The following is a 23,214-nucleotide window of genomic DNA, read 5'->3' on the forward strand; positions in this document are numbered from 1 at the left end:
TTTAGTAGAGACGGGTTTCACCGTGTTAGCCAGAATGGTCTCAATCTCCTGACCTCGTGATCTGCCTGCCTTGGCCTCCCAAAGTGCTAGGATTACAGGCATGAGCCACCGCGCCCAGCCAAGTTCTTGAAATCTTAATTGTATTCTTATTCTGCAGACTCTCCATAGCACATACAAGAGTAAACTAGTTGTGTTTGTTTCCTCCAAAATGATAGAAAACAATTTCGACATAATAAAGTTCTGACAATTTCAGTTGAGGATATTCACATTTCCATCACTTTCTCAATTCTTTTTCTCTTAAAAATCAGTAAGGTGTAAGGCCAGGCACGGTGGCTCACGCCTGTAATCCCAGCACTTTGGGAGGCCGAGGCGGGTGGATCACGAGGTCAGGAGATCGAGACCACGGTGAAACCCCGTCTCTACTAAAAATACAAAAAATTAGCCGGGCCTAGTGGCGGGCACCTGTAGTCCCAGCTACTCGGAGAGGCTGAGGCAGGAGAATGGCATGAACCCAGGAGGCGGAGCTTGCAGTGAGCCGAGATTGCGCCACTGCACTCCAGCCTGGGCGACAGAGCGAGATTCCGTCTCAAAAAAAAAAAAAGAAATCGGTAAGGTGTAAATTAAAAATACATGACCTGATGAACAAAAACTGTTTTTAAACAGTTTCCAGTGGGAATGTGGTCAATAATGCATATCTAAAAGGTATACTTTCGTGTTCAATTTTAAATCAAACCCAATCCTAAATCAATCGTGCCTTTTTTAGGAGATTTTTTTCATTGCAAGGCAAAAGCAATTTCAACATGCCGAACATTTTCACACTGGGTTTCCAAGTCCTACAGACATTTACACAATGTCAGGGTTAGTGCCCAGCTTTTGGTGAGAAGGAAATGGGCAAGTTGATCATAGAACCAGCTCTTATCTTTGGAATTGTATTGTATTGCTTGTGGTCAAATACCACTGGCAAGATTGACTGAGTAAATGTAGGGAAACATCTTAGCAGTGTTCCCTTCCCCTGAGAAATTCTTAGGCTGAAGGAGGGGATGAAAAGGAGTCTGTGGAAGGTTTCCCCTGGGCTTTCCCAAAGGCAGTTTGCATTTTCTAATGGGGAGTGGCTGAAGATATAAATTAATATTTGTGTGAAGTACTTTAAATGTACGATGTAGGCAGTAAAAGCGTGGGGGAGGAAATATAATTTCTCCTCATCATTCCTAATGATGGGACAGACCTCTGATTAACAAGATAAAAACAAGCAAGTTTACTAAGACATGCAGCCCACAGCATGTGGGAGAAACCTCAGTGAAACTCAAAGCGCAGTGGCTTAGAACTCTGGCTCATCTTCAGCAATACATTTGTGGAGAAATGACAGGACAATGGAAAGGAATTTTAGGCTTCTGAAGGTGAGAAACCGTGGGAAGATAAATATATGGGAAGAGACTAGTGGAGTACATGTGTTTGTACATTCTTCTGCTGACATCCCTGAGCTGGTAAGAATGGTCTCTGGTAAAAGAGAATTTACATCCTGTCTTCAGATGAAAAGAGGGGAGGATCTAGAGAGCTCTTCCTCCATTGGCTGCTTCTTAATTGCCTTTACCTCAAAATATTTGTCAAAAAGGCATATTTAGGGGTGACATATTCTGATTACCTTCAGAAGCTTGTCTTTATACATATTTATTTCTTTTAGCATAGATTTTACTTTCATTTGTCACTAATATGATTGCTTCAGTAAACAGCATTCTGTGGCATGGCTTCATGCTTTAGCACACTGGCTCTGAATTAAAGCCTGAAACGATTTATAAAGATACTGGTATTCAGGCCTTCCATTGATTTATTCTGATTTACTGACTTAGTGTGCAGCTAGAGTTGAGAATCATGGGCACTGCTAATGGTTTCGATATTTTAAAACTGTTTGCCAAGCTCTTTCAAATAATCCACATTCCAGATAAAAAAATTAATAAATATGCCTGCAATATTTTTGGTAATACATATATGTGACACTACTGCATTTGAAAAGTATATTATCAGAAAAGTATTTGAAAACAATTTCATTAAAATGTACCCATTTCATTGTACTAACAATAACATGTAATGATCTATGATGATGCAAACACTCTACACTTGTAAAATGATTTAAAATTTCCCACTTGTTAACTGAAGGATGTACGTGGTCTTAGAGACATGTATGTCTTTCTTCTTTTAAATCTGAAAGCATTATCTGAAACCCAGTCATCATATACCTGTAGTGAAAAAGCCTAACACAGCCATATCCAAAAGTCATAGTCCCTCAGAAGTAGGTTAAATGTTATAAAATTACTTGACCTTAGCATTTCTGAGTTTTGGTGTTTTCAATTTATAATATAGTAGGTGGTTGGTTTATTTTAACCAAACTTAAAAAGCAATGATGTCTGCAAAGCCTCTGATTGGAGCAAAAATCACCATTTATACTCTGACATTGAGGCCAGGCACGGTAACTCACACCTGTAATCCCAACAATTTGGGAGGCCAAGGTGAGAGGATCACTTTAGCCCAGGAGTTCGAGACCAGCCTGGGCAACATAGCAACACCCCATCTCTGCAAAGAATAATTGTAAAAAGGAAAAAAAATTAGCTGAATGGTGGAGTGGGCCTATAGTGTCAGCTACTTGGGAGGATCAAGGCTACAGTTAGCTATGATCATGCCACTGCACTCCAGCGTGGGCGACAGAGTGAGACCCTCTCTCTAAAAAGAAAAAAAAAAATTATGATGTTTTATTCTTTTCTCTCCCTAGGTGTGATAGCAGTGGTAATATTTATTTTGCTTTGCATTACTGCCATAGCCATACGCATCTATCAACAGAGAAAGTTACGCAAAGAAAATGAGTCAAAAGTCTCAAAAAAAGAAGAGTGCTAAGACAGCTCTAAACAGTGAGCTCGATGTGCAAAACAGTCCATGAAAACCAGAAAGAGCAAGTCTTCTGATTGGCAGCTGTGGCTGTCTCTATCACCATGACTGTGGACTTCCCTGCTGTTGCCATCAGGGTGCACACAGCAGGTGCAGTGCTGTCACCTGGCTGAAGACCTGCAGCCTCGGAGCCTCTGGGAGGTCCCTTTCTCCCTCGGTGAAACACAGTCCTCCACATCAATTTCCAAACGATGAATTAGGTATGGCAGTTCATCACTGTTCAGTAGTTTCCCCGTCCAAAGGCTCTCTTCCAAAACTGCAGTTTGATCTGTGTTAATAATTGTGGGGTTTTAGATGAGAAAATGACTATAAAGCTGTGGCCCTACTTTACTTTTTAAAAATGACAGAACTTTTGTTCAGATATAAAAGACAAAATTGCGCTTTAATGTTTTGTGTTACTTGAAAACATATCTGGGATCCTTTTTTTTGGTCCGCTGCTGATATTTATAAAACAGGAAATGCTTCTTAGACTACCTTCACTGGCATCTCCATAGTCCTGGAATCCAGAGCCAAGTGGCCTACCCAAAATTCACAGCCCTTTTGTTCCCCTGTGTGATGGTTAATACAATGCAGTAGAAGCCCGGAAATACTACCATTATTTTTGGTGTATTGCTTTTTCTAATTGACTGTTTTTAATGATTTTGATACATTTTAATGTTGAAATTAATATTGAATGTTAGCTATGAAATTTTAGTATTGAATTTTGTAATGGAACAGAACATTGGTAGGTAACAAGATGCAAGAGGATGTCAGTACAAGACTGTCTGCCTGTTTTTCTTTGTAATTTGTAATTACAGTTTTTATAAATTGTGATTATGTTTTTAACTAAATTTACAACCAGATACAAACACTACTTCTTACACAGAGTTATCCTTTATTTATATCATTAATACCTGAATGAAACATCATTCTAAACTTATTTCCTCAAAATATTGAGAGGTCATATCTGTTTTTCTTTATCATTCATTTCTCTTCTTCTAAAGTTGTTACTGATATGCTTTTGATTTCCTATGACTCTATTATGTTGTACAGAACATCTTTTCAATTTATTAAAAAAATAGCTTAACTGAAGATCACTAATTCCTTTTCTAAATTTTGAACTGCTCTAGGCATAAATATCATTGTATATTATCCTCTCATCTAATCACTTTTGGAATGTAAACTGAAGGCTGTTCACTCCAAGAAAAGTTAGCATTTATATGATGTTTATTAAATCTGCCATTCTGATCACAGGTTTATGACCCTGGGGCCAAATTCCCATAGATTACCCAAAATTGAATATGTGCTATTAACTGGAACATGTCTCATTAAGGTTTACATACACACTAAGACAGCAAAGGACTGGAATTAACTTTATGGAGACAGTTCCAGGGACTAATATTGAAGCAGTGGTTATTTGATAATGCATGGAACCACCATTTGGATTCAATAAACCAATTATAGAAAAGCAATGATGCTACACTCTTCATATTCCAGATACCAACTGCCTACCAAGGACTAATGAGATGGTATATTTCTTCCACATCAGGGCAAGTTGAAAATATATTGATTCAGTGTTACTGTTACATAAATGAATTTCCATCTTCTCATATGTGTTATTTTTGAAAGAATGAATACACTCTCTGTCTTAAATCTGCTCTTAACAAATGATCTCTTCTCAGAATACTACATCTGTATTGAGAGTACATACAGCCCATTGGTCACTGCACTTTTTGCAAGATAGCAAAACGGATGCATCAAATTGCGTTGATACATCATCACCATCAATCTTTTGTACTGATTTTTAGACTTAATCTTCTTATTTGAAAGTAAACTCATTTTTAAATAAAATAAAAAATATTTTAGGGAAAGCTCTATAAAATTGAAATTACAAAATTACATGCTTTTTAAAATTTATGCAAAAATGTGCAGACAAATGTATTCTGTATTGGTTTATGCATTACTTTACCCTTCTTGTATATTTTGAGATTATTAAGATTTGTTGACCTTTTTTGGTTTGATATTTATCATCTGTTAAATGCAAAATGCAAGAAAAAGAGATAAATATTTACTGATTGCTAGATGTAAAAATATCTGTGAATGTATATATTTAAACTTCTGCCAGAGAGCAACCATCTAACAGTCAACTTACTAAAATCTAAATTGAGTACTTTTTATTGTTGCAGAGAACTAAGTCACTAAACGTTATTTAGATATGTAGATGCTAGTTGCAAGTAACACCCTTTTGTAATATAAAAGTAAAAGCATAATAATTTCCCAAATTTTGTCTTCAAATTAAAAAAGAAAATAGCATATAATTACCATTCTTCATTTGAGAAAGTTGATTCTGATGCTTAAAAACTTCAAAATTCTGATATTAAAAATAGAGTTGTTAATGTGACTTTGAAGGCTTATCTCTGTAAAATAGTGACACTGGTGATTGGTATTATCTCAATATTTTTGTCCAAATTCACCTTAGGAAATCACTGTAAATCTTCATTGTTTCCTAAAAGTCATTATTATGGCATAAACGTAACATCTTTGATAGTAGTTAGTACTGATACATGATATATTCTACCCCGTGTCTCTATTACTCTGTCTCTATTACTGTGAAAAGTCACAGTAAATTTAACATATTTTCATCCAGACTGTGTGTGATCTTTCATTGTAATAGAGACATGGAGTAGAATAAGTCATGTATTAACATATAAGATTTTTTTTAATCTGCTCCCTCAGTTTTATAGATGAGAAAAAGATAAGGTTGTAAGAGTTAATATCTTCAAGTAGACAGTACTAATAAGTTGTCATGCTTGGACTGAACTCCTGACACTTCTCTCTCTTAACTTCAATCCATAGAGAAGCCACCTTCCTGCCTTCCCAGTATTATTTAGCAGAGGAGAAAATCATATTAGGCTGTTTGATATTCTGTTTGCCTAGACTGACCAATAATTCTGGATCTTTGTTCACATCTTCTCTGAAAGAATATTTGATGGGAAATTATTTTTTATTTTTTAATTTTTGTGTACATACTAGGTGTATATATTTATGGAGTACATGAAATGTTTTGATACAGGCATGCACTGTGAAATAAGCACATCATGGAGAATGGGGTATCCATCCCCTCAACATTTATCCTTTGTGTTACAAACAACCTAATTACACTCTTTATTTTAAAATATGCAGTTCAGTTTTTATTGACTATAGTCACCCTATTGTGCTATCATATAGTAAGTCTTACTCATTCTTTCTATTTTTTTTGTACCCATTAACCTATCCCCGCCTCTGCCCCACCATAATCTCAGCTGTCTACTACTTTTTTCAGCCTTTACTAACCATCCTTCTACTCTGTATATCCATGAGTTCCATTGTTTTGATTTTTAGATCCCACAAATAAATGAGAACATGCAATGTTTGTCTTTCTATGCCTGGCCTATTTCACTTAACATAATGACCTCCAGTTCCATCCATGCTGTTGCAAGTGACAGGATCTCATTCTATTTTATGGCTGAAGAGTACTCCATTTTGTATGTGAACCACATTTTCTTCATTCATCTGTTGATGAACACTTAGGGTGTTTCCAAATCTTAGCTGTTATAAACAGTATTGCAACAAATAAAAGAGTGCAGATGGAAAATTGATTTTGATGGCTTTTTTCTTCAATAAAACATAAATTTCTTCATGTATAACTGGAAGGCAAACAAATGATGCATTTGCTTAGTTTATTCTTGAATCCATAATATAAGTGACAGAAATGGACTATTAAAATATACTTGAAGTTGGGGAAGAATGATATGGACACATTTTAAATCAAAACATGATGAATTGGCTGTTTAACCTACTACCTCCTTGGCCAGTGTGGGGCAAGATGAAAGTATTTGTAAACACTGTTTTTGGAACCAATTTTTTAATTAAAAAATTGAATTCTAAGAATTATAGAGCTTTTCTATTGGTAAAGACATTAAATATCATAGAGTCCAATGCTTTCCTCTTCCTTCACATCACTCCTAGTGGATGTAGCTCAGGCTAAGCTCATTGCTGATGCGTTGTCAGAACAGCCACTAATGGTTTAAGTTGGTATACTTGAGTGCAAATGTGAATAATGTTTTAAGAGGGTTATATAAAGTTGCCATTACTAGGAGTAGTAGCAGAATTTATTATGGGTTAATCATATCATCAGGAAAATGTACTGATGCACTACTTCCTGTGGTATTTTTTTTACAAAATGATAACATGGTTTATTGCCTATAGGTTGATCATGACCTAAAATTATATTTTTGCATTTTATTGTGCCATTATATATTTTAAAATGTGAGGTTCACATTGTTGCATTTGTTCTGTGAATAAAAATACCTAAAATCATAAGATGAACTTTTAGATTTTGCGGTATGAAAATTTCTAACTTAGCTAGCTTGTGATGGTACCTAAAAATTGAAGAAAGCCCTTAAAATAGAATCCTCTGTGACTGCATGAGCGCTTTGTATGACTCATATCACATTTTAACTCCTTAAGCAAGCCAATAAGGTAAAACATATAATTATCCCCATTTTTGCAAAATTCACAAAGGCCTTCACTGCTTTGATAAAATGTACACAGATAATTATTGACAAAAATGGGTTAGAATGCAGGCCCTGACATTTCTAGTTCCTGACCAATTCTACAGGTTGCCCTGCTCCCATAATATGCTCCAATCTGGAATGTTCATCTTAACCTGCAGTAAGTAAACATAATTGATAGCTAAATTTTCTTCTTGTTCCAAATCTTTAGGATATGATTCATATATGTTATATACATACATACATATATATGTGTATGTGTGTTTATACTTACATATATTTTTTTTTCTTATTTTACTTCTGGCTAAGATAGAGTAATAGGGAGCATATTTACCTTCTAATCCTCCTGCGTGAAACAACCTCAAACCAGACAAAAGAGATGAAACAATGGCTTTCAGTACACTGGACATCAGGCACGGAATGTAATCCCTGAAAGACAGGAAACACATAAGATGTGTGCTGTGAGTATCCCAGCTTACAACTTGAGAGAATTGGAGACAGCAGTGCGACAATGGAGATAGCTCAAGGAAGCCTGTCTCTGAATGGAGTAGCTGTTGCTGAGGGTTCAGGTACACGAAGGTGGCTAGAGATTGCAGCATAGAATAGCAGCGGGGAAAGAGCTGCATTGGAGGAAACTGCAAATCTGGAGAGGGTCGCCCTTCAGTGTGTAGCAAAGTGCATGAAACTACCTGAGGCAAGGGAAAGAAACACTCAAAGGAATTACAGCAGTCATTTATCAACCTTTAAAAAATTATTATTGACTTCCTTAAGGAATCTTTTTAAACATCCTTTCTAGTCACCTCTCTATGAATTTTTTTATTTTTTTATTTTTTATTTTTTTGAGACGGAGTCTCACTGTCGCTCAGGCTGGAGTGCAGTGGCGCGATCCTGGCTCACTGTAAGCTCGGCCTCCCAGGTTCACGCCATTCTCCTGCCTCAACCTCCTGAGTAGCTGGGACTACAGGCGCCCGCCACCACGCCCAGCTAATTTTTTATATTTTTGGTAGAGATGGGGTTTCACGGTGTTAGCCAGGATGGTCTCGATCTGCGGATCTCATGATCTGCCCAACTCGGCCTCCTAAAATGCTGGGATTACAGGCGTGAGCCACTGTGCCCGGCCTGAAATTTTAACATTGCACATGCACTGCATATCTCTTTAGTACTATGTGTATATCTGGGCTTTATACAAAAAGAATATTTTTCTTCTCTTCACTTCTCCCATCCCCCCCAAAAAAAAAACTAATTTCTGTCGTTTTGGGGACAATATCACTCTCACTGAGAACGCATGTTCACACACAACCAGGAATAGAGGTGGTTGCCACGGGCCATATTGGAAATCCCCATAGTTAACAGGGCATTAGGTAGAATATTTACAGGGGTCTTGCCTCAGTCCTGGCAAGTCCTAGACCATGTATTACTATGGCTGCCCCACTAAACAAATCTTCAAAGATTTGGAAAAAAAGATCAAACAGTTTCCAATAACTAATTGGCATCTCTGAGCAAAGTTCACATGTACTTCCAGTAATATAAAACTATCCAACACCAGGCCAGGCACGGTGGCTCACGCCTGTAATCCCAGCACTTTGGGAGGTCGAGGCAGGCAGATCACGAGGTCGGGAGATCGAGATCATCCTGCTAACACGGTGAAACCCCATCTCTACTAAAAATACAAAAATTAGCCGGGCATGGTGGTGGGCGCCTGAAGTCCCAGCTACTCGGGAGGCTGGGGCAGGAGAATGGCGTGAACCCAGGAGGCAGAGTTTGCAGTGGGCCGAGATTGCGCCACTGCACTCCAGCCTGGGCAACAGAGCGAGACTCCATCAAAAACAAACAAACAAAAAATCCAACACCCAATGAGGTAAAATCACGATATCTGGTATACAATAAAAAATTACCAAATGCGTGAAGAGGCAGAAAAATAGGACCTATAATGTGGATAAAAATCCATCCAAAATGACCCAGCACATACACAGATGTTAGAATTACTAATGAAAAATATTAAAACAAATATAAAATTATGAGTATATTCCGTATTTTCAAAGATTAGGATGTGACAAAAAAAGGCTTAAACTTCTAGAGATGAAATGTTAATGTATGAGATTTAAAAAGTACAATGGATGTAATTAATGGCAGATGAGAGTTTTCAGAAGAAAATATTAATAAACTTGAATATATATATAGCAATAGAAAGCATCCAAAATGAAACAGAGAGAGGAAAAAATCAAAGAATAAACAGAGTATCAGTGATCTGTGGGACAACTTCAGTTGCCTAATCTGTGTGTATTTGGAGTTCTCAAAGGAGAAAAGAGAGTGGATGGATAGAAAAAAATTTTTTTACTTAATAGGTAAGCGTTTTCCACATTTGATGCAAACTATAAACCCATAGACCCAGGAAGCTCAACATCCCCAAGTGGGGGTACTATTAAGAAAACCACATCACAACACATCATAAGCAAATGGATCAAAACTCAGTGTGGTAAAGAGAAAAAGACAAGCCTTACACAGAGAAGAAAAACAAGGATGATAACAGACTTCTTTTTGGAAGCAATGCAAGGGGAAGGGCAGTGGAGCAACATCTTTCATGCTTCCAGTGAAACATCTTTCAACCAAAAGCAGAAAACTGTCTCTCCTAGGTGTCTATACCCAGCAAAACCATCTTTCAAGAAAGGATGAAATAAAGATATTTTTCAGACATAGAAAAGTTAAAAGTAATATATTATCAGCAAACCTGGACTATGAGAACAGTGTAAAAGCCTTTCAGGAAGAAGGAAAATCAAGAATAATGTCTTTGTGCAGATAGAAACATGGATCTGCACCAACAAAGGAAGAGCACTGGCAATAGTAACACCATAAGTAAATATACAATACCTGCCCTTATTACTTAAATATCTTTTAAAGGTAATTGGCTGTTTAGAAATAATAGCAGTGTCGTGTGAGTTCTGCAGCATGAGTAAAAGTAAAATATATGACAACAATAAGCTAGAGAGACTAAATGGAAATACAGTTCGTAAGGTTCTTAGACTGTATGTAAAGTTGTATAATGTCTATTAAAAGTTGGCTATTACAAGTTATCTTTAAGTTAAAACATCTGTATGGTATAATCCCTAAAGCAAATGTTAGAGTAACGAAAACAGTGATAACTAATATTACGGTGCAGCGATGAAATATAATAATTTTTAAATGCTTGAAAGTAGACAAAAAAGATGAGAAAGAGGACGAAGAACAAGTGGGACAAATAGATAACAAATAGCAAGATATAATATAAAAATTTGATAAATTTGACCTTAAAATTAACAACTCTCTTTTTAAAATACATTGTTAAGAGAATAAAAGTCAAGCTACAGACTGGGAGAAAATATTTGCAACACTTTATTTGAATGCTGTAAATTTTTTTCAGAATATAGTTCATAAAGAACTCTTAACAACTTAATAATTAGCAAAAATAAAATGAAAATAATGAATATAAGAAAAAATGACAAAAAGAGCTATGCCAATGCACAAAAAGCACACAAAAATGCTCAATATCCTTTTGTCATTAAGGAAATGCAAATTAAAAAACTACAGTGAGTTATTCTGCCCAGTAAAATGTTTATGATTAAAAATATTGTCAGTACCATGTGTTGTTGAGAATATGGAGCAATTATAATTCTGATACATTATTGATGGAATGTAAAATGCTACAACCACTTAGGAAAAATAGTTTAACATTGTTTTATATAATTAAGCATACGTGAAACCTATGACCCAAAAATTCCAATCCTAGGTTGAAAAGAAATGAAAACTTTTGCCCATTATAAGACTTATACAAGAATGTTTACAGCATCTTTACTTATAATATCCCCAAACTAAACTGCCTAAAAGACCTTCAACAATAAAATGGAAAAACAATTTGTGTTGTATTAATAATGAAATACTCTTCAGCTATAAAATGGACAAAACTACTGGTAACTGCAACAAACATGGCTGAATCCAAAAATCCTTGCGTTGAATGAATAAATCTAGACACTACAGAGTACATTCTGAAGTCCTAGAACAAGCGAAACTAAGATATAGCAGTAGAAGTCGTATCAGTAGTTACCTGGGTTGAGGTGGAATGGGAGTTGACTGCAGATGAACACAAGGGAAGTTTCTGGAGTGATGGAAATGTTCTATGTCTTGATTGACTATGGTTACATTGGTGTGGACATTTGTCAAAACTCTTTGAATTTCATATTTGGAATTTGTATATTTTGTATATAAATTACACTTCAATAAATATGTATATGTATATATATGTGTATATATAATACATTTTGATATGTCATGATGTCTGTCACTTCACAGCATATTATATTTCTAACACACCATATTTACATAATGGAAAAAGATGAAAAGGATGCTGTATTTTGGGGAAATCACAAGAGATTATCACCTTTATTTTTTATACAAACATGTATAAATCTTTCACAGCACAATACAAATGTCAAAATGTGGTATTTTCACTGCTCTATAAATTCTTATATGTTCTATGTATGTAATAAATGTTAAAAACAGTTTATATGTTGTATATGTTTCTTTGTTCTATGTGTTTATATGTTCACTGTTCTATAAATTTTCACATATTGTATACTATACAATCAAGTGATGAGCTCTTCAGTAAATAACTGCTGAACACTCCGCATCCCTCGTCATGTCAAGCATTTCACATCCCTTTTCCTGTAGTCTTCCCCAGTAGACATTTGACTTGCCAATTACATTTTCATCCATCATTCTGGAGAAGCCTGGAGAAACAGCTAGACACAGGGGACATATTCCTATGCCTTGCTCATTGTGCCTTGGAATTACACATATTGAAATATTGTAAAGGTTTGCTTCATTTTTATCAACATGGCTGTGTGAAATTAGATGTCAACTCTACCTCACTTCCAACTTTTAGGAGGAATCCAGATAGTTCATTAGAAAATAGAAGTGCAAAAATGTTTGCTGCTTGATTCTCAGACCATAGCCTGAGATTAGCAATATTTAAAAAAAAATAGCAGAGAGAAGAGGCCCAAGTCTCTCCCAGCTCCTGGGATGCATGGAAGCAATGGGCTGTGATGTCCTACTGAGGTAAAAGAAGTAGTGTTTGTTATAGTCCCATGATCAGAAGCAGTAAGAACTTGAGGTAGGGTGCACCTAAAACTGAGAACAAGGGAAAGCTGAAGTGGGAAGTGTCACCAGGGAGGGACTATGGGTCCTTACTATGCAAAGAGAGAAAAGGATTTAATTAGGTCCAACAGAATATAATGCCATTTCAGAAACATTTTCTGTTAGGACAGTTTCCAGAGACTCTAAGTGGTTGTTTTTTGTGTGATGATCTTTGAGCTTGGTAGAATTTTTCCAGTCTGACTGGGTCAGTTCTAGAAAGCTGCTCAGATGAATATGCAATGAATGCTTTCTCTCTTCACATACTTCTCAGTTAGAATGAGAATATTTCAGGTCAAGAGGATGCAAGACCTTAGTTATATATGCCACAATCAGGTCAGTGATTTTAATTTGCCCACCCTAAAGAAATACGAGTATATACCATTCTAAAGAAATCTGTCTTTCTCACGTCTATCACTTTCTTCAATGATTCCATAGCAAACAGCTAATGAAAAGCAACAATAATAGCACACCTATTAATCTTCACCACTTGTAATTTTCCAAGGAATTTAGACAGATCTATTGCAAAAAAAATTCATCAATTCTTATGTTCTTTTCAAATAGTTTTTGCACTAAATCATATTATTCAACATTTCTCCATGTCTACCTGTACCTTCAGACCCTCACTAAATCCAATTAACCAAAACCCAAATTGATTAGTGATGTTAAGCATTTTATGTCTTATATGTCTTCTTTTTATTTTATGCTTATATGTCTTCTTTTGAGAAACATCTGTTCATGTCCTTTGCCCAGTTTTTAATGGGATTTTTTCTTACTGAGTTGTTTGAGTTCTTTATTTAAAAAGTGCTCAGTCTCGGCCGGGCGCGGTGGCTCACGCTTGTAATCCCAGCACTTAGGGAGGCCGAGGCAGGCGGATCACGAGGTCAGGAGATCGAGACCACGGTGAAACCCCGTCTAAAAAAAATTAGCCGGGCGTGGTGGCGGGCGCTGTAGTCCCAGCTACTCGGAGAGGCTGAGGCAGGAGAATGGCGTGAACCCGGGAGGCGGAGCTTGCAGTGAGCCAAGATTGCGCCACTGCACTCCAGCCTGGGCGACAGAGCGAGACTCCGCCTCAAAAAAAAAAAAAAAAAAAAAAGTGCTCAGTCTCACGAATCATCAGAGAAATGCAAATCAAAACCAAAATGAGATATCGTATTACACCAGTCAAGATGGCTGTTAACTAAAAAGTGATAAACAGCAGATGTTGGCAAGGATGTAGAGACAAAGGAACTCTTTCTTACACACTGTTGGTGGAACTATAAATTAGTATAAACTATGGAAAACAGTATGGAGATTTCTCTAAGAACTAAAAATGGAACTACCATTCAACCCAGCAGTCCCACTACTGGGCATCTACCCAGAGGAAAAAAAATCATTATATTAAAAAGACACCCACACTTGTATGTTTATTGTGGCACTATTCACAATAGCAAAGTCATGGAATCAACCTAAGTGTTGCTTGGATAAAGAAAACTTGTGGTAAATATACACTATGGAATACTATGCAGCCCTAAAAAGAATAAAATCATGTCCTTTTAGGCAACATGGATGGAGCTGAAGGCCATTATTCTAAGTGAAGTAACTCAGAAATTAAATACTGCATGTTCCCACTTACAAGTGGGACCTAAACAAAGAATACACATGGGCATAAAGATGGAAATAACAGATATAAAATAGACCTTTTTCGGCCAGGCACGGTGGCTCAAGCTTGTAATCCCAGCACTTTGGGAGGCCGAGGAGGGTGGATCAGCATATTCAGACCATCCTGGCTAACACGGTGAAACCCGTCTCTACTAAAAATACAAAAAAAAAAAAAATTAGCTGGGCGTGGGGGCGGGCACCTGTAGTCCCAGCTACTAGGGAGGCTGAGGCAGGAGAATGGCATGAACCCAGGAGGCAGAGCTTGCAGTGAGCCGAGATAGTGCCACTGCACTCCAGCCTGGGTGACAGCCAGAGTCCGTCTCAAAAAAAAAAAAAAAAAGAGAAAGATAAATGTCTTTGCTATCTTTCCCAGGTCTCCAGCTGCCTCCACACTGGCGTAAGAAACACTGGAGGAAACATGACTGCCTCATGATCGTTTAAGCTGTTCCTTTTGCCCATAGATGTACACATTTAAACTTGCTCCTCTCTCTCCAAGATTGCTTATTCGCTGATATGTTGCAGTGACAACAAAATACAACTTCTGTTTGATTAAAAAGAAAAGCAAGTAAAACATGTTTTCCCTCACTGGGTTCTGAATTGATTAAATCCAGCTTATCATTGATGTTTTAAAATTTCGGTTATGTTATATAGTTTAACTTTCAAAAGAGACTTTGATATATGGAAAATGTAAGCCAAGGAAAATAAAAATATGAAAATTCAAAAATACCATTGCTAGCTCATCACATATGTTTATTTAAATTTGGTTAATATGCTGTAGAGAATTTGGGATTGAATTCAATTCTTTGTGCTATATACAAAATAAATTTACTAGCAGTTAGATGGAGTTGGCTTAGAAACCTAATCCTATATGTAAATAGTATAAAAATTTTTAATTCCAAAGTAGTTCAATAAAAGAACTGGGCTTTGAAATCAACATACTGGATAAATAGACAGCTACTGTAGTTAATTCTAGATAAGCATCCTTACAGCCAAGAGATACACATTTTTACAAGGTTCTTTCTCTCAACTTTGTAAATACAAGTATCTTTAAATTGTCATTATCAGTATCTCTTCAGTAGATGCCCCTTGGCAGGGTGTGCTCTGCACTTCTCCTCTGTGGTTGTGTCTAGAGGAATTGCATCAGGATGGACAAGAATGGTTGTGTGGAAAAAGAATTGAGATTTGCTGTGAAAAATGGACCCCACAATGGATTTTCTGGGTTGATTAGTTAAGCAATTGAAACACCAAACCCAGTGATTTGAAATAACAAAACAAATTGCCTAATTTAGAAATATAATGAAAACAGATATATTATTCAAAGATATGTTGCAATGATAGATGGCTAGCTGATGACTAGTTTTTAGTATTTGTAATATAGGGTGTATGTAATTTCTTTTTGCATTTAGCAAAATCCCAGCTTTTTTATATGGTATCTGAGTAAGGAAGATAAACATCTTCTTTTTTGAGATGGAGTCTCGCTCTGTCACCTAGGCTGGAGTGCAGTGGTGTGATCTTGGCTCACTGCAACCTCTGCCTCCTGGGTTCAAGCAACTCTCCTGCCTCAGCCTCCCAAGTAGCTGGGATAACAGGCATGCGCCACCACGCCCAGCTAACCTTTTTTTTTTTTTTATTCTTAAGAGAGACGAGGGTCTTTCTATATTGGCCAGGCTGGTCTCGAGCTCCTGATCTCGTGATCCACCCGCCTCAGCCTCCCAAAGTGCTGGGACCGCAGGCGTGAGCCACTGCGCCCGGCCAACATCTTTTTATAGTTTCTGATTTCCAATGTACAATTAAACTCTCGGCTATTAGGAGCATGTATACATCCTCCAACTCAAGAGTAACCACGCTAGCTATTCTTAGCCAATGAAGCCAAAGAACACAGAAGACTGTGCCCCTGTTCTAGTTCTTTTATGTACCTTGTTTTAAGTCTTCCTTGTTCCCCATCCTCTCACCATAAGGACGTGGCTCTGCTGACTTTTCTCTTTAAAACTCTCCATCCTACCCTGCTCCATTCACCTCTTTTATGCTAATTAAAGCCTCCTCTTCCTTCTGATCTCAGCTTAAGAGATACAGTCTTGAGGCACCTTTCCTTAGCCTTCCAAATCTGGCTCTTTCGTAAAACCATCCTACAGATCATTGTTCTTTTTCATCAGCATGTTTGTCTCAATTTGATGACTGATGTGATGATGTGACCAGTGCATGTCTGCAGTGAACTGCCGGAAAGCAGAGCTCGTATTCACTGAAGAGTGTATTCCTGTGAGTGTATTCCTGCTCCCTTTCAGGTGCCTGTGGATGACCCAGCAGCCAGGTCCAGCACTGGCCTAGCTAGGGCTCCAAACCTCTACAGTTAGAAAATTGGCAAAGACACTGATTTAACTTTGGCGTGTTTGCTAGTAGGCTGCTTCTTCTCTCTCTCTCTCTCTCTTTTTTGGTGGGGGGATAACATTTTAAATAACATATGATAGAAAATGAGAAGAGTTTAAGGAAAATAATTTTATTAGTGCTTGTGGCCCCTTAATGACTTAAGCCCTAAGTAGGGACTTCATAATTTCAAACTTTCAAAAATGTCTTATAACATGCAGTAAAATGTGTCTTATTTGTGAGAGTCATGTCGATTCTAGGCAACTGTTGTCAGTTTTCATGGACAGAGGAATAATTAGACGTACATATGTTTTATGGGGAGGAATTTGGACTAAACATAAGAAAGAATTACCTGGCCAGGAAGTTGTTGTTCACTATTACATTAACTCATTTTAGGGGAATAAAGGAGATAACATGATTTAGGCGGCGTCTAACCCAGAAAGAGACAACTGAGTCAGGAGTGCTTCAAGGTGCCTTTGAGATTTGTTTAGCATGTGATTATGAGAGTTGGTGAAAGTATGTCATTCCCAGTAAGTAGGTGTAATTTAAAATATGTAAGAAGTTCTACATATGTGCTTGGTAATTTTAAGGGTTATTATATGTAATCATTACTGAGATCACTACATAGCTATGTCCTGCCAGTAATCCAAAAAGAAAAATCATTCTAGTTGTCATCAGTTATATAAGATAATAAAAATAAACTTAAAGTCCTAGGCAATATTTTAGATATTGCTCAAAGTACATTTCTTTGTGTTATAACTAATGACCCTCTATGTGTGATTATTCAGATGATTGAAAGTCTTAGTATTAAACATTCATAATAATTAATTTAAAATATTTGAGTAGTCAGTTCTAAAATAATTGAAATCATTAAAACTTGAATGTTATTCAATCAAAATGACTTAGAAATAAAATAATAATATTAAAATAAGGCATTAAAGACTATAAATTTAGACAATGGGGAAATTAACAGAACCACTTCATGTCTTTGCCTTTATTTGGTAAAGGATAGACTCTTTCATCCAATAACTTTTTTAATTACCGTAATTTTGAAAATGTGGGACTTTTTCTTACATCTTACACAGTATATTGCTTGTCTGGCAAATTGAACACGTGGAGAAAAGAAATATCTTTGTCAAAATGAGCGCTTTATGTAGGACATTTTACATTATATTATTAAAATACATTAATAAATAGGTCCATAGTCTGCAGAATATATAACAAATATCCTGAATTAGCATTTAAGACTAATGAACTTCTTTTGTCCAAATTTTTTTTTCTTTTTTTTTTTTTGAGATGGAGTCTCGTTCTGTCACCCAGGCTGGAGTGCAGTAGCGCTATCTTGGCTCACTGCAAGCTCTGCCTCCCGGGTTCACGCCATTTTCCTGCCTCAGCCTCCCAAGTAGCTGGGACTACAGGAGCCCACCACCACGCCCGGCTAATTTTTTGTATTTCTGGTAGAGATGGGATTTCACCATGTGTGCCAGGATGGTCTCGATCTCCTGACCTCGTGATCCACCAGCCTCGGCCTCCCAAAGTGCTGGGATTACAGGCGTGAGCCACCCCCGGCCTTGTCCTAATATTTTTATCTGGCAGATGCTGTACTTAACACAGCATTGGATTCTCAATGCCATTTGCATGTTGTAAAATAACACCAAACCCCAGTTTTGAGGTGAAGTTAGTATAAATGAAGGTACATGGAATATTTGAAATGTAACTGCTAATTTCAGCTTATTATTAATGATATATAGTTATTTTAAAGAAGAGCTGAGACTAATAATTCATCATCTCAACTAAGAATGAAGGATGTTTTAAATTTTGCTACCACCAAAGTAAAGTTTTCTGATTTGCCATCTCTGACTAGGCTCCTCCTTGTCTTCAAATTATACCCATTATGATAGTCCCCTTGTGGAAAGGGACTGGATTTTATTTTCTCTAAATTGCTAACATCTAGACAGTGGTGTACCACATTTGAATAGCATTCAGTAAATAGATAAATGCATGCATTAATAAAACATTTATATGTCCCCTTTTTTGGCAAATATCTAATAGAAATGTGGAAGATAAGAGGAAGAAATCTACCCTTTGGAACAAATATAATTGGAAATAATAGTCTTTGGATATATTTATATGGTAATCATAAAATCCTGGGAATTGTCTTAAATGATTTGCATAGATTACGTGACTAAATCCTTACAGCAACTTTGTGAAGTGACTTCCTAATATTCCCATTTTATAAATGAAGAGACTGAAGCAGAATTAGTTTAAATAACTTTCCTAGGGTCATTTGTAGTCAAGCAATCAATGGGCTTGCTACCCAATGTGCAGAGAGGCCAATACCATGGCACAGGCTTGAGAAAAGAGAAGCTGTATTGCTGGTTGACTGGCAAGGAGACAGGAGAAAATGCTCAAATCTGTCTCCCTGAGCTGGGGGCTGAGTTGGGTTTTATAGGAATAGGGTAATGACGTGTTATCTGATTGGATCTTGTGATGAGATGATGCTGGGAGGCATGATCTGACTGAATCCTGCCATGGGGTAACAACGAGGGCTCCATTTGATTAGATGCTGGATCTGGCCATGCAGTGTCCCCTTTTTAATTCAGTCCCACTTCTTGGTCTGAGCACTTAAGTTCCACCCATCATTGCAAGTTTGGTTCATTTGGGCATGTTCAGGTTACGGGACCTTCACCCTGGGAGTCCATGGCAACTGAAAAACTATTCATAACTTTTTTACATAAAAGTTGAAGAACCAGACTGGTTTTGTGTGGTTACACATTCATTTAATAAATGACTGAGCTGGAATTTGAACTCAGGCAGTCTGGCTCTTGTCTGACTCCAGTGCCCAATCTCTTAACCAATATGCATTATTGCCTGTAATAGAGATATTATTTTTGGTTATTGGGGTAATGACAGCCAAGGGAACCTATAGAGTATTATTCCACAAAAATAATTCTAAATACGGCCAGGCACGGTGGCTCACGCCTGTAATCCCAGCACTTTAGGAGGCTGAGGCTGGCAGATCATGAGGTCAGGAGATCAAGACCATCCTGGCTAACACTGTGAAACCCTGTCTCTACTAGAAATACAAAAAATTAGCCAGGTGTGGTGGGGGGCACCTGTAGTCCCAGCTACTCGGGAGGCTGAGGCAGGAGAATGGCGTGAACCCAGGAGGCAGAGCTTGCAGTGAGCAGAGATCGCGCCACTGCACTCCAGCCTAGGCGACAGAGAGAGACTCCGTCTCAAAACATAATAATAATAATTATTATAAATATATAAAATTTCTCTATAGGATAACTTTTTATTATTTTCTTAATGCTTGACATAATTTATGCCAAATAAGCTCAGTGGTTAAGCAAAAATATTAAGATATTAAGAAATACCATAAATCATTTAACTCTGTATTAAATACATATAATTTAATTGTCCAAAAATATTTTCCAGAGTGAAAAAATGATGGTGCAAATTTTGGATATTATAAGACAACTTGAAGAAGAGTAGAGTGCAGAAAGAAGTTATATTTTAGGTGGGCTAGAATAACATAACATTTATGCAATAGCCCCAATTTTGTGATATAACACTTCATAAAAATGTTCAACAGTTTACAAGTGCTTTATCTGAAAACAATGGAGAATTAAAAGCATAAACTGGGAAACTCACTTTACAATTAACAAAGTTTTTTTTGAATGAAAATGATTAAAAGTAGACTAAATTGTTTTAAATATTTCTTTTTCATTCAGCATTCAATTGCCAAGTCATTTCATTCACGGTTTTTAAGGATGTTCTGAAAATTCTGGCATAAGACCCAGGAGATGAAATTATTTGCCAAAGGTTGATGTATTATGGGAAAAAATGACTCAGTTTACAACTGTAGCCATGTGAAAATTAAAGTTATTTAATCCCAATTTCAATTAGCCAATTATGAGACAAAGGCAAAGAACTAGTAAAATACTACAAAACACTTTTTTGATATATTATACAATTAAGTTTTCATTTTGCTCCAGTGGATAAGAATAGGGTTGCCATAGGGGTTCATCCTAATGCTAGGAAGCAGACCATAAAATCTAAAATTACTGGTAGAATTTATAGAGAATAGACTCTGACATTAGGATGTAACACAATTTAATTGAGTAGCACAAATATAATTGTCTTGCCTCATGGCTGAGTATCTCTGTGGAACTGCATTTTTAAAACATGAAACGCAGCCAACAAAGGCAAGTAAAAAGTCCATGAGACTTATGAACTCTGTCAAAGTGAATACAACTGAAGATTTTCAGTCATAATTCTTTAAATCCTTCTAATTCCTTGATATGCAATATCTTTAATTGCCATAAGGCTCTGAGGTTGCTCCCTCTTAGCTCTTAAGCTGACCTCCTACTAATATGTAGCTCTTGGCTGCTTCTCCCTCTTGGTCTTCGTTTTCTACAAGCCCTTTTCAAATGAAAATTGACCAATTGATCCTATGCTGTTAGGAAATCTTCATCTACTTCAACCCCTTCTCCTGGTCCTATACAACAAAAGGCCAAGTTCTAGGGGTCTGTAGTCGCTAATAGTGTGATGATATGGCAACACCTCATCCAGGAAACCTTGATCAGCATTTTTCTCTGCAAGTGTCCTCTCAGGATTGTGAATTGTAAACAGATAAAAGGACACTTAGTGGTACCTCTGTCAAGCTCATTACACATTCCAGAATCAATCAAGTTTCCTAACATTTGAAGAGTATCACCAAAAAATTGGTAGCTGCGTTGTTTCCTTTGGACATGCAAGTAGATAACTATCAGTAACTACCAATAATAATAGCCAGTCAGCTCAGGCTGCTATAATAAAATAGCATAGATTGGGCCGGGCACGGTGGCTCACACCTGTAATCCCAGCACTTTGGGAGGCCCAGGTGGGCAGATCACGAGGTCAGGAGATCAAGACCATCCTGGCTAACACAGTGAAACCCTGTCTCCACTAAAAAAAAATATGAAAAAAATTAGCTGGGCCTGGTGGCGGGCGCCCGTAGTCCCACCTGCTTGGGAGGCTGAGGCAGGAGAATGGCGTGAACCCGGGAGGCGGAGCTTGCAGTGAGCAGAGATCGTGCCACTGCAGTCCAGCCTGGGCGACAGAGCGAAAACTATGTCTCAAAAAGAAAAAAAAGAAAAAAAGAGCATAGATTGGATGGCTTAAACCACATTTATGTCTCACAGTTCTGGAGGCAGAGAAGCCTACAATCAAGGTGCTAGTTCATGGTCAGGCCTGGCCCCTCGCTTGTGGTCAGCCTCCTGCTCACTGGGCGTCACGTGGCCTTCCCTGAGTGTGTGGGGGATGGCGAGCGATAAGAAGATCTCTGGCTCCTCGTCCTATGAGGACACTAATCTCCTCATGAAGGCCTCCTTCCGGGATCTAACCTAAACCTCATGACCTGTCAGAGGCCCCACCGCCAAATACCACCATATTAGTGGCTAAGGTTTCAACTTAGGAGTTTTAGAGGGACACAGCATTCGGCTCATAACAAACTGTAAGTACAGTCAGCTTCACTAGATCACATTTTCTATTCTGAGAGCCCATTTTGAAAATTTTAAAAGCTTTGAGATTTTGAATATGATCAAAAGTACTGAGAACAAAGAAAATTCATTTGGAAAGACAATTGGTAGTCTGCTCGCAAATGAATAATCTGGGACACTTAATAATATATCTGGGTTTTGTTCTACACTGATGAATAATGTAGGTCCTTGCATTATAGAGAATAATTGCACTTTGCTTCTGCATACTCCTAAAAAGTGTTCTGCCAACAGGCAGGAAAGTAGGGTTTTCTACCGCAATGAAAGCTGCAGCTTTATGTCTTTTTTTTTTTTTTTTTGAGACGGAGTCTCGCTCTGTCACCCAGGCTGGAATGCAGTGACGCAATCTCGGCTCACTGCAAGCTATCCATCTCCCTCATGAATAAAGAGTTTAATTAGACATAATGTAAAGAAGAATACAAGTAATTTAAGGAACATAATGAATAAGCCTGATATAATAAACATGCACAGAACTCTGAACCTCCAAGTTAGTGACTACTCATTTTTCACAAGTACACATGGACAGTTCATTAAAATTGACCATTCACTGGCTAAAGAGCAAGACTCTTGTCTACAATACAATTAAATTAGTAATCAATCAAAAAAATCAAAATCCTAATTTTTTACATTTCAAATATATTTATAAAAAACTAATGGATCAAGAAAAATTAAAATTTTAAACACAAAACCTGTAACTTAGAACTTCTATATCAACTGAAGAAGAAATACAAAGTTAAACAATATGTATTAGTCCATTTTCACACTGCTATAAAGAACTACTTGAGGCCGCACGTGGTGGCTCATGCCTGTAATCCCAGCACTTTGGGAGGCCGAGGTGGGAGGATCACAAGGTCAGGAGATCGAGACCATCCTGGCTAACATGGTGAAACCCCGTCTCTACTAAAAATACAAAAAATTAGTTGGGTGTGGTGGCAGGCGCTTGTAGTCCCAGCTACTCGGGAACCTGAGGCAGGAGAATGGTGTGAACCTGGGAGGTGGAGTTTGCAGTGAGCCAAGATAGCGCTACTGCACTCCAG

At 37.3% G+C, this 23,214-nt stretch overlaps 1 protein-coding gene across 1 annotated transcript in view; it reads left to right on the forward strand.

The window, feature by feature from the left end:
• LOC116475130 (contactin-associated protein-like 3) overlaps positions 1-6,554 on the forward strand; it is a 261,759-nt gene extending 255,205 nt beyond the window's left edge. The window contains exon 24 of the mRNA XM_058445223.1: positions 2,765-6,554. Within this exon, the coding sequence (XP_058301206.1) occupies positions 2,765-2,886 (122 nt within the window). The 3' untranslated portion in view covers positions 2,887-6,554. The remainder of the gene's footprint in view (positions 1-2,764) is intronic.
• Positions 6,555-23,214: the final 16,660 nt, after the last annotated feature.

The sequence above is a fragment of the Hylobates moloch genome, unplaced genomic scaffold (assembly GCF_009828535.3).
Source record: "Hylobates moloch isolate HMO894 unplaced genomic scaffold, HMol_V3 SCAFFOLD_10, whole genome shotgun sequence".
NCBI classification, from domain to species: Eukaryota; Metazoa; Chordata; class Mammalia; order Primates; family Hylobatidae; genus Hylobates; species Hylobates moloch.